General features: G+C 31.5%; 4 protein-coding genes across 5 annotated transcripts; all 4 read left to right on the forward strand.

The window, feature by feature from the left end:
* Positions 1 to 196: 196 nt before the first annotated feature.
* On the forward strand, positions 197 to 2,375 carry LOC130942006 (uncharacterized). The gene is made up of 9 exons (XM_057870669.1): positions 197 to 204; positions 321 to 498; positions 654 to 770; positions 899 to 952; positions 1,049 to 1,139; positions 1,242 to 1,467; positions 1,551 to 1,644; positions 1,721 to 1,756; positions 1,865 to 2,375. Exons 2-9 carry the CDS (start codon positions 344 to 346, stop codon positions 1,959 to 1,961), a joined length of 870 nt encoding a protein of 289 aa, XP_057726652.1. The 5' UTR covers positions 197 to 204; positions 321 to 343; the 3' UTR covers positions 1,962 to 2,375.
* A 2,536-nt stretch (positions 2,376 to 4,911) lies between these two features.
* LOC130942119 (uncharacterized) lies at positions 4,912 to 6,830 on the forward strand. Its single transcript, XM_057870815.1, has 9 exons — positions 4,912 to 4,926; positions 5,043 to 5,229; positions 5,368 to 5,484; positions 5,617 to 5,670; positions 5,780 to 5,870; positions 5,972 to 6,197; positions 6,281 to 6,374; positions 6,451 to 6,486; positions 6,592 to 6,830. Exons 2-9 carry the CDS (start codon positions 5,075 to 5,077, stop codon positions 6,692 to 6,694), a joined length of 876 nt encoding a protein of 291 aa, XP_057726798.1. The 5' UTR covers positions 4,912 to 4,926; positions 5,043 to 5,074; the 3' UTR covers positions 6,695 to 6,830.
* Positions 6,831 to 7,780: 950 nt separating this feature from the next.
* On the forward strand, positions 7,781 to 9,699 carry LOC130939899 (uncharacterized). The gene is made up of 8 exons (XM_057867966.1): positions 7,781 to 8,019; positions 8,176 to 8,292; positions 8,403 to 8,456; positions 8,599 to 8,689; positions 8,790 to 9,015; positions 9,099 to 9,189; positions 9,266 to 9,301; positions 9,389 to 9,699. Exons 1-8 carry the CDS (start codon positions 7,865 to 7,867, stop codon positions 9,486 to 9,488), a joined length of 870 nt encoding a protein of 289 aa, XP_057723949.1. The 5' UTR covers positions 7,781 to 7,864; the 3' UTR covers positions 9,489 to 9,699.
* Positions 9,700 to 11,996: 2,297 nt separating this feature from the next.
* LOC130941480 (uncharacterized) lies at positions 11,997 to 14,287 on the forward strand. 2 transcript variants are annotated; one of them, XM_057870005.1, is made up of 3 exons: positions 11,997 to 12,663; positions 12,792 to 13,522; positions 13,901 to 14,287. In XM_057870005.1, the coding sequence occupies exons 2-3, from the start codon at positions 12,917 to 12,919 to the stop codon at positions 14,054 to 14,056; spliced, it is 762 nt and encodes a 253-aa protein (XP_057725988.1). In that variant the 5' UTR covers positions 11,997 to 12,663; positions 12,792 to 12,916; the 3' UTR covers positions 14,057 to 14,287. The 2 variants fall into 2 exon arrangements, with proteins under 2 accessions (XP_057725988.1, XP_057725987.1); XM_057870004.1 differs by having other exon boundaries at positions 12,881 to 13,522.
* The last annotated feature ends 2,032 nt before the right edge of the window (positions 14,288 to 16,319 follow it).

Genomic DNA, 16,319 nt, shown 5'->3' on the forward strand with positions numbered 1-16,319 from the left:
GATCGAAAGATTCGACCTAAAGTAATTTTGCTCGCTGATTTTTTCAACTTTTGCCTTGTGAACTAGGTTATCAAACACAAATTCTTTAAAGGTACAGTAAGAATTCTATTCTTTTTCTAATAATTCAGTTTTTTCATTAAAGTTTTTAATCATTCTTAATTCATTCCACAATTTTTACTACCGTTTCTATCTTTTATGTTCGTAGTAATCTTTCTTATTCTTCTCCTTTCAACCCTTGCAGTCTTTTTGCTCGGAGTCTGATGCTTTGTCTTTATTAAACCCATTGAATTCTTATCATTCATTCTGCTTATTGTTTTCAGAAGAAGTGAAATTGAAGAGCAGCATGAAAGAAGCAGCAGCAATACCATATAATCTCAGATGTCATGGTCGTGTAGTCGGCCAGCGCTATTTGAGGCCCAGACAAGTCCAGCTTCATCATACCTCCAACAAACCACTCTCAGTCAATCATAGCTCCAAGAAACGTCGCCCCACACGCAGGTCATTCTTGATTTCTTGTTACTTTTTACGAGCTTCATGCTTTTTTTTTTTACATACTTATTGTTCACCTAATAAGAATACGCAGCACATTATCAATATATTGATTTCTTTTTAATATTCCTTTTCTCGCAAATCAATTTTCTTTGAAATCAAAGACAAAAGCCTTATGATCCCCCTTTACCTGAATGTGATAAAGACGAAGAGCTCTCTTTACCTGAAGGTGGTAAAGACGAAAATGCCCCTTTACCTGAAGCTGGTAACGATGAAAAAAAGTAAGTCAGCATGATTTTTTTCATTTAACTTTTTTCGATTATAGTTTATAGCATTACATTATTAGATTATTATTATTATTGCTTAAATTTCCTTGTTCTTACTAATCAAATTCTATGTGACATCAAAGGGAAAGGAACATGTTTGTTCTAGGCGCTAAGAGAGGCACTGAACCTGTAGAAGTGTGAGTACTATTGAGTCTTTTCTCTCCAATTATGACTTGTAGCCATATATCAATTTGTTAATAATACCTCCATTTGTTTTTCGGGCATTCTTCCAGATATCGCAAGAAAGCGAGAAGGTACTTTATGGAGACTATGTTTCCTTATCCATTAGCTGCAATGAAACACTACAACTATGGACTAAAAGAGGTAAATTAACTTGTTAGTCCTACTCTATTCATTTCTTTTTATTATAGTACCTTTAATTAAACAATAAAAACAAAAATTCTTCCCTGTTATTTTTTTTTTCAGGAAGAGCAATACGAGGTTACTGATTATCATGATAAGCTGTGCCGTTATTTCGGAAAACTTGGCTATATACGGCTTATGCACTTTATAGCTGAGCCTAAATATACTAAAAACATGCCCAATGCATCAGAGGATACCACTAAGCACTTTTATGCCAGGATGCATCAAATGCCTAATCGTGAAACTCATGTGGATTACTGTAAACTGTATGAAGGACCCCCACAACCTGGTATCATTACTAAAATTTTTCTTTCGTGTTTTCTAATTTTTTGGCCCCGCTTAATGATGCGGCTTGTTCGGAATGTGTTGTAGGTCTCCATGCTAGCCAAGAAGTCATTCCCTTGTGCTGTGAAACTTGTGGTCTTAAGGATCTGAAAGCCCTTGAGTCAAAATCATTGGAATTGAGGTTTATTCTCTCTTTAGTGATAGTGATTTATATTTATAAGAGTTTATATTGACTTGTTTTTATTTTGGAATTGAAGTGCTGAAGGTGAAGGAGGAGAGGAGGAGTATTGGAAGTAAGAGTCAGTGTTTCTCTTTTTATAATATGTTTATCTCCTGCATATGGATTATGATTTTTAATTGAAAATTGTTTGTTTCTATTTGTTTTTGTATGCTTTGTGCAGTGGTTATCACACTTCCACTCCTCCAAAAATTATTGTGGCACGCAGAGATCCAGAGGTCATAGCAAAACATGCTGCCAGGAGAAAGAAAAAACCTTGAATGGATCTTACAAGAATTGAACAACTTATGTCCAATCTGTTCCTTTGGCAAGATTTCCTTGTTAACCAATGTTGTTTGTGGAGAATACTGTCTAACTTGATTACATTTATATAAACTGTGGTTTTGATGATGCAGGGTTGCTGATTGGCAAGTTTCTTGTTCTTTTGATGGATATATAATTCTATATGGTATACAACTGATTCATTTCTTTTTGAGACACTTTGTGGAGACACCCTTTTCTTGTCTCCAAAAAATGTTGTACATAAGTTGATAGACTTGGAAGAAAGTTGTGTAACATTGTTACATCATAAGGGAAATAGGGTCCTTCTTTTTACTTTTGGGAGAGTAAAAGAAAAAAGAAAAAAGAAAGGGGAGGATTGTACTTATTTTTATGTGTTTGCCAAATTTGAACAATAAGAGTGAGAATCATTTTGTAACCTTTTCATGTGCCCAATTGATTTATCTTTCATGTCATGCCAAACTGCATATGAGAAATATAAAGTATAGGAACCATAGAATTAAACTAGAAGCTCTTCTATGCCAATAGAATGAGAATTAGGAACAAATCCTCTAAAAATGGCTACAGTGTCGTTACTCAAACTTTAAGGAAACTCTTACAAAAATAAAATATTATTAATATGAGAAAGTATAAGGAGACATCGAGTTTAGTGTACAATGTATATAATAAGGATAAAAGGAAAAGTAGATCATCATTAATTTAATTAATTTTTAATAATTTTCCATTTTAAATTCAAAAAATAAGGATATGCAATAAGTGGCAGTTAGGATTTTTCATTATCTCTCTAACAGAGTTCTATTAATAATTTATCATATTAAAAAAAAAATCAAATTTCACAAATACTTCTCCAAATAAAATTAGGATCATGTATAATATATATTGAATATTTTATTTAGGGCAAGTGGCCAAAATAAATTATTTGCAAACCAATATTATGAAATTACAACTTTTAAATATTGCATACGAAAATGAAACTTTTACATATCTATAAAAATCGTAAGAGGAGTTGGACGGATTAGGAATTATATGTAGATCGTTAGAGGGATATAACGGTTTACATTGGAACACAAAAAAAAAAGAAACCGCAACACTCTCGAATGGTTTCTTCACGAACGCCAAAACTGCACAAACCACGAGAGGAATACAGCTATTTACATGTTCTAATGCTAACCGCTATACCTCTTCCGCCCAATCCTCTTGCGATTTTCATAGATATGTAAAAGTTACATTTACGATGTCATATTTAAAAGTTGTAATTCAATAATATTGATGTGCAAATAATTTATTTTGGTAACTTGTTCTTTTATTTAACAATTAATAATTGACTTTTATTACTTTTATTATATGATATAGTTAAAAAATATTAAAATTATTTTATTATAATTATATTAGAATCAACATATTTTTATTGAATTAAATAACTTTTGTAGATGTTCAATGGAACTATATTTTCTCACAATAAGTGGAGATGAGAATAAAAATGAGATTTAAATTTATTTAAAATAAAAGTAATGTGATTAAGTTTAATTTATTTAAATATAGTTAAAAATAATTGAATAATTATGTACGGTAAAAATTGATATTATTGAAGGATAAAATTAAAATTTATTAACATTTCAAAATCGTCTCAATTTTGTCCCATTGTCAATTTTATTAATAGATCCCTACAACAGGACAATATTGAGTAAATTTTGAAACGTTAGGGACTTAAATAGAACGAACGTTAGGGACAATTTTGGGACTTATCCTAAATGTTGAGGATAAAAGTGATACTTGACTCTTTTTAAACTTTAAAAATATTATAAAAGACATAAATTTAAGCATTAAATTTAAAAATTAGTTAATATATGAAGTTATATTAGACTTTTAAAATTTGAAAACACATACCAACTTTGAAAAGTTTCACCTTAGTTACTCTCAAAAGTACTGCAATTTTTTAAAAGTTGCAAATACAAGCACATAGTCTTTGATTTACTAATGTGTTTTCATAAAGCACAAACATCTCTTCGAAAAGTTTTACCGAACCAAGCCTAAGTCAGGAAAGCAAGAGGCCCAATAGTATTTTTATCGTCTAGTGAAAGACACAAATTTAATATTAGTTTTATAAATTATTATTAGGTCTATATTTTAGTTTGTTTTGTTGTTAGGCTTTGTTAGAAAATTTGATTTAGTTCTTATTTGTTTAGTAATATTTTTAAGAATTTTAAATTTAAATTAAATATGATCTAATATAATAAGATTAACTCTAATTTAAATTAGTTATCATATTTTTATGATTTTAAATTTAAATTAAATCTAATATAATCCAATAAAATCAAATCTACCTTAAATTAGTTATCTTATCTTATTTTTTAATTAGTTTGTTAGAGTCTATTTAAATATTTTTTGTGAGACAATTTACACAATTTTTAATGAATAAATTTTATGGGTGCCACTGTGCATGTTTAGGCTTATATTTGGATTTGCTTTATTGTTAAAGTTTTTAAAAGATTTGATTTAGTTCTAATTTATTTAGCGGTATTTTTAAGAATATTAATTTTAAATTAAATTTGATCTAAGTTAGTTATTTACTTATCTTATCTTTAGGATATTTAAATTAAATTATCTTATCTTATCTTTTAGCTAATCTATTAGGAGTCTATTTAAACATTTTTTGTAAAATAATTTAGAGAATTTTTATGAATAAAATTTTTAATAATTTTATGCTTATTTTATTGTGTGATTAAGAGAGTTAGAGAGGTGAGTAATTTACTTTACTTATTATATGAAGAAGATTGAAAAATCTAACTTAAAGATGATTTTGCATAGTAATTTTTTTTAATTATGACAAAATTTTTGAAGGTCTAGTAGATTTTTTTTATTTTTGTAATAATCTATCATTCTTATTTCTTAGTCCATGACTTCGTTCCAATGGTTTTACTACCTTTTCTATCTTTTATTTTCGCAGTATCCTTTCTTATTCTTCTCCCTTCCACCCTTCCAATTTGTTTACTAGGACTGTAATGTTTTGTCTCTATTAAATCCATTAAATTCTTATCATTCATTCTGCTTATTGTTTTCAGAACCTGTAGAAGAAGCGAAATTGAACAGCAGCATGAAACAAGCAGCAGCAATACCATATAATCTCAGATGTCAAGGTCGTGTAGTCGGCGAGCGCTATTTGAGGCCCAGACAAGTCCAGATTGATCATAGCTCCAACAAACCACTCTCAGTCAATCATAGCTCCAAGAAACGTCGGCCCAGACGCAGGTCATTCTTGATTTCTTGTTACTTTTTATGAGCTTCATGCTTTTTGTTCACCTAATAAGAATACGCACCACATTATCAATGTCTTGATTTCTTTTTAATTTTCCTTTTCTCGCAAATCAATTTTGTTTGAAATCAAAGACAAAAGCCTTGCGATCCCCCTTTACCTGAATGTGATAAAGACGAAGAGCCCTCTTTACCTGAAGGTGGTAAAGACGAAAACGCCCCTTTACCCGAAGGTGATAATGATGAAAAAAAGTAAGTCAGCATGATTTTTTTTTTCATTTAACTTTTTTCGATTATAGGTTATGGCATTACATTATTAGATTATTATTATTATTATTACTTAAATTTCCTTGTTCATACTAATCAAATTCTTTGACATCAAAGGAAAAGGAACATGTTTGTTAGAGGCGCTAAGAGAGGCACTGAACCTGAAGAAGTGTGAGTGCATGCTATTCACCCCCCCCCCCCCCCCCCCCCCCATTATGATTTGTAACCATATATCAATTTGTTAATAATACCTCCATTTGTTTTTTGGGCATTCTTTCAGATATCGCAGGAAAGTGACAAGATACTTCATTGAGACTATGTATCCTTATCCATTAGCTGCAATGAAACACTACAACGATGGACTAAAAGAGGTAAATTAACTTGTTAGTCCTACTCTATTCATTTCTTTTTATTATAGTACCTTTAATTAAACAATAAAAACAAAAATTCTTCATTGTTATTCGTTTTTCAGGAAGAGCAATACGAGGTTACTGGTACTCGTGATAAACTGTGCCGTTATTTCAAAAATCTTGGCTATATACGCCTACTGCACTTTATAGCTGAGCCTAAATATACTCAAAACATGCCCAATGCATCAGAGGATACCGCTAAGCACTTTTATGCCAGGATACATCAAATGCCTAATCGTGAAACTCATGTGGATTACTGTAAACTGTATGAAGGACCCCCACAACCTGGTATCATTACTAAAATTTATCTTTCGTGTTTTCTAATTTTTTGGCCCCGCTTAATGATGCGGCTTGTTCGGAATGTGTTGTAGGTCTCCATTTTAGCCAAGAAGTCATTCCCTTGTGCTGTGAAACTTGTGGTCTTAAGGATCTGAAAGCACTTGAGTCAAAATCATTGGAATTGAGGTTTATTCTCTCTTTAGTGATAGTGATTTATATTTATAAGAGTTTATATTGACTTGTTTTTATTTTGGAATTGAAGTGCTGAAGGTGAAGGAGGAAAGGAGGAGTATTGGAAGTAAGAGTCACTGTTTCTCTTTTTATAATATGTTTATCTTCTGCATATAGATTATGATTTATAATTGAAAATTGTTTCTATTTGTTTTTTGTATGCTTTCTACAGCGGTTATCACACCTCCACTCCTCCAAAAATTATGGTGGCACGCAGAAGAAACCCAGAGGTTATAGCAGAACAAGCCGTCAAGAGAAAAAAAAATGTTGAATGAATCTTAAAAGAATTGAATAATTAATGTCCAGTCTATGTTCATGTATGACCGTTCCTTTTGTATTATATAAATTATTTGAGCAAATGATAATTGATTGGAGCTTGCACTCTGTGAAGTGAAAGAAACGAATATCGATGAGAATGTGTTTTTTTTTTCTTCAACAGAAAGGTAATAAAAAATAATTAAGTCCAGTTTAGATAAATATCACGTGTCACTGACTTGCCATGTAGCGTGTTACGTGTCACTGACCTGCTACGTGGCGTGCCACGTGACATTTAATGTAACACGTCATCGTCCAACTGACGGAATGACTAATTTGACTTACAGTTTATCTTTCGGGGACTAATTTGATTAAAAAAATTATTCGCGGACCAAAAAGAAGATCGCGTGATCTTTTAGGAACGAATTTGAACATTAACCCCATAAAGTTCATTGGGCTAAGTCATTTCAAGAAGATTTGATTTAGTTTTAATTTATTTAGTAGTCTTTTTAAAAATTTTAAATTTAAATTAAATTTGATTTAATATAATAAGATCAATTCTGATTTAAATTAGTTATCATGTCTTTAATATTTTAAATTTAAATCAAATCTGATATAATTTAATAAAATCAAATCTACCTTAATAGTTATGTTATCTTTAAGAAATTTAAATTAAGCTATCTTATTTTATCTTTTAATTAATCTATTAGAGATTAATTTAAATATTTTTTATGAGATAATTTAAAGAACTCTTGATAAATAAAATTTTTAATTACTTTATGTCTGTTTATTATGTGATTAAATGAGTTGAGTGATTTATTTTACTTATTACATAAAGAATAAAAGATTCAATATAAAGTAATTTTGCTCGGTGATTTTTTTCAACTTTTGCCTTGTGAACTAGGTTATCAAAAACAAATTCTTTAAAGGTACAGTAAGAATTCTATTCTTTTTCTAATAATTCAGTTTTTTCATTAAAGTTTTTAATCATTCTTAATTCATTCCACTATTTTTACTACGGTTTCTATCTTTTATGTTCGCAGTAATCTTTCTTATTCTTCTCCTTTCCACCCTTCCAGTCTTTTTGCTGGGAGTCTAATGCTTTGTCTTTATTAAACCCATTGAATTCTTGTCATTCATTCTGCTAATTGTATTCAGAAGCTGTAGAAGAAGTGAAATTGAAGAGCAGCATGAAAGAAGCAGCAGCAATACCATATAATCTCAGATGTCACGGTCGTGTAGTCGGCCAGCGCTATTTGAGGCCCAGACAAGTCCAGATTGATCATAGCTCCAACAAACCACTCTCAGTCAATCATAGCTCCAAGAAACGTCGACCCAGATGCAGGTCATTCTTGATTTCTTGTTACCTTTTACGAGCTTCATGCTTTTTTTTTTTTACATACTTATTGTTCACCTAATAAGAATACGCAGCACATTATCAATATATTGATTTCTTTTTAATATTCTTTTTCTCGTAAATTAATTTTCTTTGAAATCAAAGACGAAAGCCTTGCGATCCCCCTTTACCTGAATGTGATAAAGACGAAGAGCCCTCTTTACCTGAAGATGGTACAGATGAAAACCCCCCTTTACCTGAAGGTGGTAATGATGGAAAAAAGTAAGCATGATTTTATTCATTTAACTTTTTTCGATCATAGTTTATGGCATTACATTATTATTGCTTAAATTTCCTTGTTCATACTAATCAAACTCTATGTGACATCAAAGGGAAAGGAACATGTTTGTTAGAGGCGCTAAGAGAGGCACTGAACCTGTAGAAGAGTGGGTACTATTAACTCTTTTCCCCCCAATTATGATTTGTAACCATATATCAATTTGTTAATAATACTTCTCTTTGGATTTTTTTTCCTTTCTTTTTTTTTTTTGGGGGGGGGGGGGGGGGGGGGGGGGGGCATTCTTCCAGATATCTGAGGCAAATGAGAAGGTACTTTATGGAGACTATGTTTCCTTATCCATTAGCTGCAATGAAACACTACAACGATGGACTAAAAGAGGTAAATTAACTTGTTAGTCCTACTCTATTCATTTGTTTTTATTATAGTACCTTTATTAAACAATAAAAATAAAAATTCTTCTCTGTTATTTGTTTTTTAGGAAGAGCAATACAAGGTTACTGATACTCGTGATGACTGGTGCCATTTTCTTAAAAAACTTGGCTTTATACGCCTGCTGCACTTTATAGCTGAGCCTAAATATCCTAAAAACACGCCCAATACATCAGAGGATACCACTAAGCACTTCTATGCCAGGATGCATCAAATGCCTAATCGTGAAACTCATGTGGATTACTGTAAACTGTATGAAGAACCCCCAGAATGTGGTATCATTACTAAAATTTTTCTTTTGTGCTTTTTAATTTTTTGTCCCTGCTTAATGAAGCTGCTTGTTTGGAGTGTGTTGTAGGTACCTTAATTACCCAAGTCATTCCCTTGTGCTGTGAAACTTGTGGTCTTAAGGATCTGAAAGCCCTTGAGACAAAATCAATGGAATTGAGGTTTATTCTCTCTCTAGTGATAGTGATTTATATTTATAAGAGTTTATATTGACTTGTTTTTATTTTGGAATTGAAGTGCTGAAGGTGAAGGAGAAAAGGAGGAGTATTGGAAGTAAGAGTCAGTGTTTCTCTTTTTATAATATCTTTATCTCCTGCATATGGATTATGATTTCTATTTGTTTTTGTATGCTTTGTGCAGTGGTTATCACACTTCCACTCCTCCAAAAATTATGGTGGCACGCAGAAGAAACCCAGAGGTCATAGCAGAACAAGCCGGCAGAAGAAAGAAAAAACGTTGAATGGATCTTTAGAAGAATTGAACAACTAATGTCCAGTCTGTGCTCATCTGTATGACTCTTCCTTTGGAAGATTTCCTTGTAAACAATACTTTCTAACGTGAATCAAAAATGCTAGCTTAGGTTTTCTAGACTCAGTTTATGTTTATATTTAGGCTAATTGTGATAGTAGTAGCTACAAGAGCGGATTGTTTCATACTACTTTTTGTGTATGTCACAGGACAAATTTTACAGGTTTTTTTTTTTGTAAAGCTCTATGGTGCCTATAATTTTAGTGTTTAATTTTTGTCTACTTTATTTTTTATAATAAATTTTAAATATTAAATAATTATTTATTTTTATATTTTTAAAATTATATATTAATTTTTAATTATTTTTAATAAGTTAGACAAATATTTTTAAGTACCATAACAATTATCACTTTGTTTTAGTCGTATTTGGGACTGGCAGGTGAAACTGTTTTAAGCTTTGTTGTTTAATCACCTTGTTTGTTGTTCTTTCATTGCTGATTTAATTGAGGAAATATAAGTGGATTCTAATAGTATTCTAAATTCCTCGTACGGGTAAAAGCGGATTCGACTTAACACTAATGATTATATCTCTAATATTCCCTAAACTTCTATTGTGCACATTGTATAAATATTCTATTGGATCCCTATGCTTTTTTTTATGTGACCAAAATTTCGATTTAATCTGCACTAAAATCATCGGATCGGATCCCATATCTGCAGTTTTTAAGCTTGAATCGGATATCGGATATATTCGCAAAACACAAAAATATTTTTAAACGTTTATTTTATTAAAAAATATCAATAAAATTTATTTATTTTTATTCTTTTAAATATTTTTACTCTTAAAATAATATTAAACATACTTTTCTTAAATAATAAATTAAAATAATACAACATATATGATAATTATTAATTAAAATAAAACAAAAAAATATTTACAAGCCATTTTAAACACAGCAGATAATTATTAATAGGAATTTTAGTTATTATTTTTGCGGATATGCGGATCGAATATATGAATACCTATACAAAATTCGCAATCCGATCCAATTAGTGTGCGGATCTGATCTAATCTAATAGCCTTGCGGATTGGATACATATCCGCAATTTTTAGATCGAATTCGGATAAATATCGCGGATATACAGATCAGATCTGATCTATGAACATCCCTAATTCTTCATCTAGAATTTAAGCTCGTCCATATTGAATTATTAATTCCTCTTCAAGATTGGTGTTTTAGTAAATTAATCTTACAACAACAAAAAATGTGTTGATGTTTCTTAGACATCAAAATCTTTTAAAATTAAGAAATTAGTAAATTGATAAAGTGATAAATAAATAATTTTTAAATTAAAATAATAATTAATACTTCACTTTACCTCTTTATTAATCTTTTTACGATTTTTTTTCTTCTTAAGCTAACCCCAATGATAAAACCAATCCTTACATTATGGAAAATAAATTACTTTTGCTTATAGCATAATGACATGCCCTCCCTGAATCAAATTTTGAATCCATTATGTGGATTTTTTTTTTTGGTCACCGATACAGAAAGCTTGTTTGTTATATACAAATTTAAATTATCCTTTTAAATTATCTTGTTTGTTATTGTTGCACTGGTATATAACTTAGTATATTGATCTTCTTGTGTTGATTCTTGAATGTGCATTATTGAGTCACATTATGAATGTTGCTCTTCAAATTGAAAGTTGGTGGGATTTTGCCAAGTTATTTTACCCAATAAAAATTTAAAATTTAGTTGATATAAGGGATTAGATATTTTCATCTAATAATCTAAAACTAAATCTAAATCACAATCAAATTAACCTTTAAAGACTAGTTTCATCTACTCTCTGATTTGCTTTATTAACACGAGATTTGCCTTTTAGCAAGCCAACACTCATCCAAAAGAGGGTTTTTAGGGTTATAAAACGGGTCACTTCGATTATTTAGGCTCAATCTATTTAAATTTATAGATTTATTAGGCTGATTCGTTTAAATTCACTTTATTTATAAATTATAATTTTTTAATTCAAATTATTTAAGATTAATTTGATGGATTAAACAGGTTAGATCTGATTATCTTTTTATTTTATTTTTTAAAAAATATTTTAATAAAAATATTATTTTTAAGTTAAAAATTTTAAACAAACAATATTTTTTTAGTTAATTGGTCAAATTTTTAGGTGGATCAAGATAAATATTAGTAAAAAATACTAATGTTTAACGGTTAAGGATTCGATGGTCGCAAAATATTTGCACCATTAAATGGTCTCTGAATAAAACATATTTTTTAAGTTTTTTTAATGTAATATTGTGATAAATTTAGTTTGTCAACGGGTTTTACCGATCCTTTTATGTTTATTTTCCACTCACCCCCGAAAAAATTAGATTTAGATTGGACTTTAGACTATTAGAGTGGAAAATAAATTTGAACAGTAATGGTGAAAAGGTGTTTAAAAGGGGAGATACTAATACCACGTCCAAATAACGCCTTATTCGATTTGTAAGAGCAGGGCGTTGTTGAAGTTCTTTCTATGGCGACTGCCTTATCATGGATAGCAGCCCAAGTTCGATTACCCCCGTTCCTTCGTTATTCATGTTCTACCAGGCGGTCAGCAACCGTCGGAGAAATGGGCCACTATTTCACTGCTATGACAAAAAACAGACAGCGCCACTCTGATATAGTTGAGGCAGTGTCGACGGCTGAGGAACTTGGAAATTTCAGAATTTCTTCTTGTGTCTCCTTAAGAAATTGGCTCAATAGTTTGGATAGCGATAGCGATAAGCTCGACAATTTCCATAGGCTTGTGAGGGATGGCGACGTTAGACGACTCTGCCAAAATGTGTACTTTGGTCGCTTCGATCATAAACGCAAAGGTAGCCATACTTCTGTACGAAGCTCCGATGGACGGGTTATGGAAATCGACAAGAGCGTCGCCGCCGCTGAATCCGTGGTCTTGAAAGACCTTCTTGATTCCGTTCGCGGCATGGTGGTGTGATCCCGTTGACTAACGTCTCCAGCGATGTTCTCTCAGAGGTCATCCTCTTCTTGCAGAAGAAATGTGATTTCCAAGAGATCGTCGACAAAATTGCCGCCAACTACAAGGGCTGGTCCACGGCCTTCATCAACCGGAACCGTCCCATTCTCCGCGAATTGCATCAGGTCATTTCTCTTCCCTTCGCATTCATTACGTTTCATTTAAAGGCAAGGACAAAAACAGTATAGAACTAACCGAATTTGTTCCGTTTCCAATTAATATTATATTATTCGTCGAATAAAACTCAATCTAGTCATCAAAATTCGATTAACCCAATTTTAAGGGATTAAATATGGTCAATTGAAGTTTGAGGGACTAAATTGAGTCAATCGTGTTTGGTAGGCTGCGAAAGATCTTCAGATCCCGAGCTTATTGGCTATGACAACTCAGGGGCTAGAGCGCCATGGTGGCTGCCACACCGAGGAGTATTCGTTCAGCCAAATGTTCCATTATTTCAGTGGTGTGGACAATAACCGTAGCGGAGAGATTCTAGAGGAATTGGACCGCGCTAAGTTATCAGGAGGCAGTGTTGTTGCCTGTAAAGGCTTTAGGGACTGGTTCACTCAAACAGGAGATTTTGGCAAGAGTCGTCTCGAGGAATTCCAGGCTCTCATGATGTCCACTGACTTTAGGAATATCTGCCTTTCTCTTTACTGTGGTGACTACCGTCATCAAGAGTTGAACCATGTTTCCCTTAGAAGTTCTGATGGAAAGGTCTTAGAGATGTTTATGCCTGTTGCCGTTAATCAATCGCTGTTCTTGAGAAAACTTGTTGGATACAATGGGAATTCTGAGAACATCAATGTGAGCTGCACTGGCCATGTTCTCTCTCAGGTCATCGACTTCTGTCAGAAGACATATGATTTCCTTGAGATACATGATTTCCACCCTTTCGAGGAGGGCCTTCCGATTGTGGACCATTTCAAAGGTTGGATGACAGAATTCCTCAAGCGTAACCGATGCATTCTCCCACATTTGGATACAGTGAGTTCACTTGACTTGAGTCATGTATCTATCTAGTCATGGACAGATGCATTTGATTATTGTTCTTGATGTTAAATGCTACATAAATTTTTGGAAAACTCACTTCATCTCACTTGAATTTATTTGATATTTCTTGTTTTGCTCTCTTGAAATAAGTTAGATACTAATAGTTATCACATGTATACAAATAACACATCTTGGTGCATTTATGTTGTAATGTGGGAGTCATAGGAGTATCAAAATTGCTAAAAAAAATTTACTCTGGGTTTGCAAATTCCAAGGACCTCCCAAGTTTTGTGTTATGTTGATCAAAGTTGGTTTGGGAGCAAAGTTTTCTTTGCTAATAGTTAATACAATGCTGTGTCTGTGGATGTGTAGGTTGCGGACTTTCTCGACATACCAAGCCTCTTGGTTGTGACAACTGAGGAAGTGGCAGACCTGGCGGCAAGGATCCTTGACAAGACATCGATTTGGTGTGAGAAATTATCATTTTCGCGAATGCTCTCATCCCTTTATGTTAGAGTCACAGAGTAGGGTCGGCCATCAAGTGGGAAATTGGTTTGCTAGCTGTTGTTAATCAAAGGAATTGTTGATTGCTCGTTCACCATTTTTATGTTAGCTTTCTTGGTGAACTTCAGTTTGTTTCCTATTTGAAGGTTGTAGAAACAATTGATGATGAACCCATTTGGATCTGCTATGGAGCATTACTCTCTAAACCATTATGTATAAGTATATGATTTTGATGGAACTTAGTTGATTTTTGCATTGGTTAGTTCTTTCCTGACTATAATGTTGTTTTCTTTCAAACGTAAAATGGTGTTGCTCATCGGGTTTGAAATAGACAAGTCTCTAAAGAAGTGAATGATGGGTGCTATCCCTTTCATGGTCATTCACAGGGACATCAATGTTTGTGAGGTGTATGGTGATCGTATTTAGCAAAAGCAACTGAAGAATGAGACGGATAGTTATACACTTATACCTGTATTATACACAAATGGTCTTAATTAATGTGTTTCTAACTGATTGAAAGTATTTTCCTTAAATACTTATACCTGTATTTTCCTTAATGAAAATGGTCTTAATAATGGTCTTAATTATCTCTAGAGTCAAGAGGCAAATCAAAGATGTAAAGTAGCACTAAGCAACTTAATTAGGATTCTAAAACTGGATAAAGATATGTAAATTTTTTTTTTGCGACTAGATATAATAATTGGTTAGAACAGTGTAAACAATTATATGAATTGTGTTTTAAAACTAATATTATAATCAACGTATAATTTATTTTCATTGATATTCATTAATAGTTATATGAAGCATGAAGGACGAGTTATAGTTTACGCAATATCTGAAAGAATTTAATTTTGATATACTGTCAGTGTAAAACTCTTTTACACATAAATTCAATTACATAAAGCAAAAAGCAGAAAATAACTACCTTTTATATTTACTGCGTGTGAGTGCTCATAAAAAAAAAAACGGTTGTGATTGTACAATTATATCAGTAAAATATTTTACACTATCAATACATAAAAATTAAATTATTTCAAATTCAAATTTTATTATTAGTACCTACAATGCTTTTCTAAAAAATAGTTTCATATAATATCAATTTTTTTTTTAACTATTTCAATATTTCTCTATTGACGCGGAAGTTTATTTTTCATACATTAATCGAAAATACTAAAAAAAAATTGAGCTAAAAATAACATTCGAATTGAAATGTGAGGGACAGAATAAATTTCAGTGTTGGCGGTTTTTTCCTTGTGAAAATAATTGAAAAAGCTGGTTACTGGTGAGACCCCAGAGAGTGAGAGCCAATACCAATAACTAGAAAGCACAGAGAAAAGAAATAAAAGTATTGTCATTATTATTATTATTATTATTATTATTATTATTATTATTATTATTATTATTTAACAAGAGAATTCAATACAATAAATAGAGCAAGAACAATAAAAACAGAACTATTATTATTATTATTATTATTTAACAAGAGAACTCAATACAATAAATAGAGCAAGAACAATAAAAACAGAAAAATTAAAAAAATTACAAAAAGACTTGTGAATTATTTTTTGTGCTCCTCCTTTTTATAGTATACTCCTAATTTTGTACTTGTAAAAATATCTCTAGTCACTCTAATCTTACTAAAATTTTATCCATCCGATTGTAAGATCGCTAAGCAGAAGTCCACCAATTACATATCTTGTATCCAATTCCTACTAAAATTCTGTTAATCTGACAACATCTTTTCTCTCTTCCACCTATATAATCTCGTTGAAGTCTCTGATAAAGATGGATAATATAACTCAATTCCTCCCATAGCAAATTTCTCTTTTCTTGTATGAGCCCCATACACCAAAGAAAGCATAATTGAAATTATTTTTAATAAGACCCCTTCAACACACAACGAAAGCTCCCTAGCGACTTGTTTTAAACATTATTTCATCCATTAACAATAAATCACTTGAGACACCCTCCAACTCAACATATTCTCATCCCGCAGCATCACTCTCCCAAATTCTTATTACATCAAACTTCGTCGCTATCTGCCATTTAATCTCAAACAAGCCTAACATATTTAATATAAATTTTTCTTGAGGTTTTTGACCATGCTCAATTTTCCATCACCCATCAAACCCTAAACATTCCAAGAACAGAATTATTTCAATAAATTATTACACAACTTTTTCTTATTTTTGGACCTGCAGCGTCTTGCTTTCTCTTTCTGTTTTGACAATCTTCTTTTTTGAGCAATTTTTTCATTCTATACTTGGAGAATAGCCATAATATCATC

The sequence above is a fragment of the Arachis stenosperma genome, chromosome 7, assembly GCF_014773155.1.
Source record: "Arachis stenosperma cultivar V10309 chromosome 7, arast.V10309.gnm1.PFL2, whole genome shotgun sequence".
NCBI lineage: Eukaryota > Viridiplantae > Streptophyta > Magnoliopsida > Fabales > Fabaceae > Arachis > Arachis stenosperma.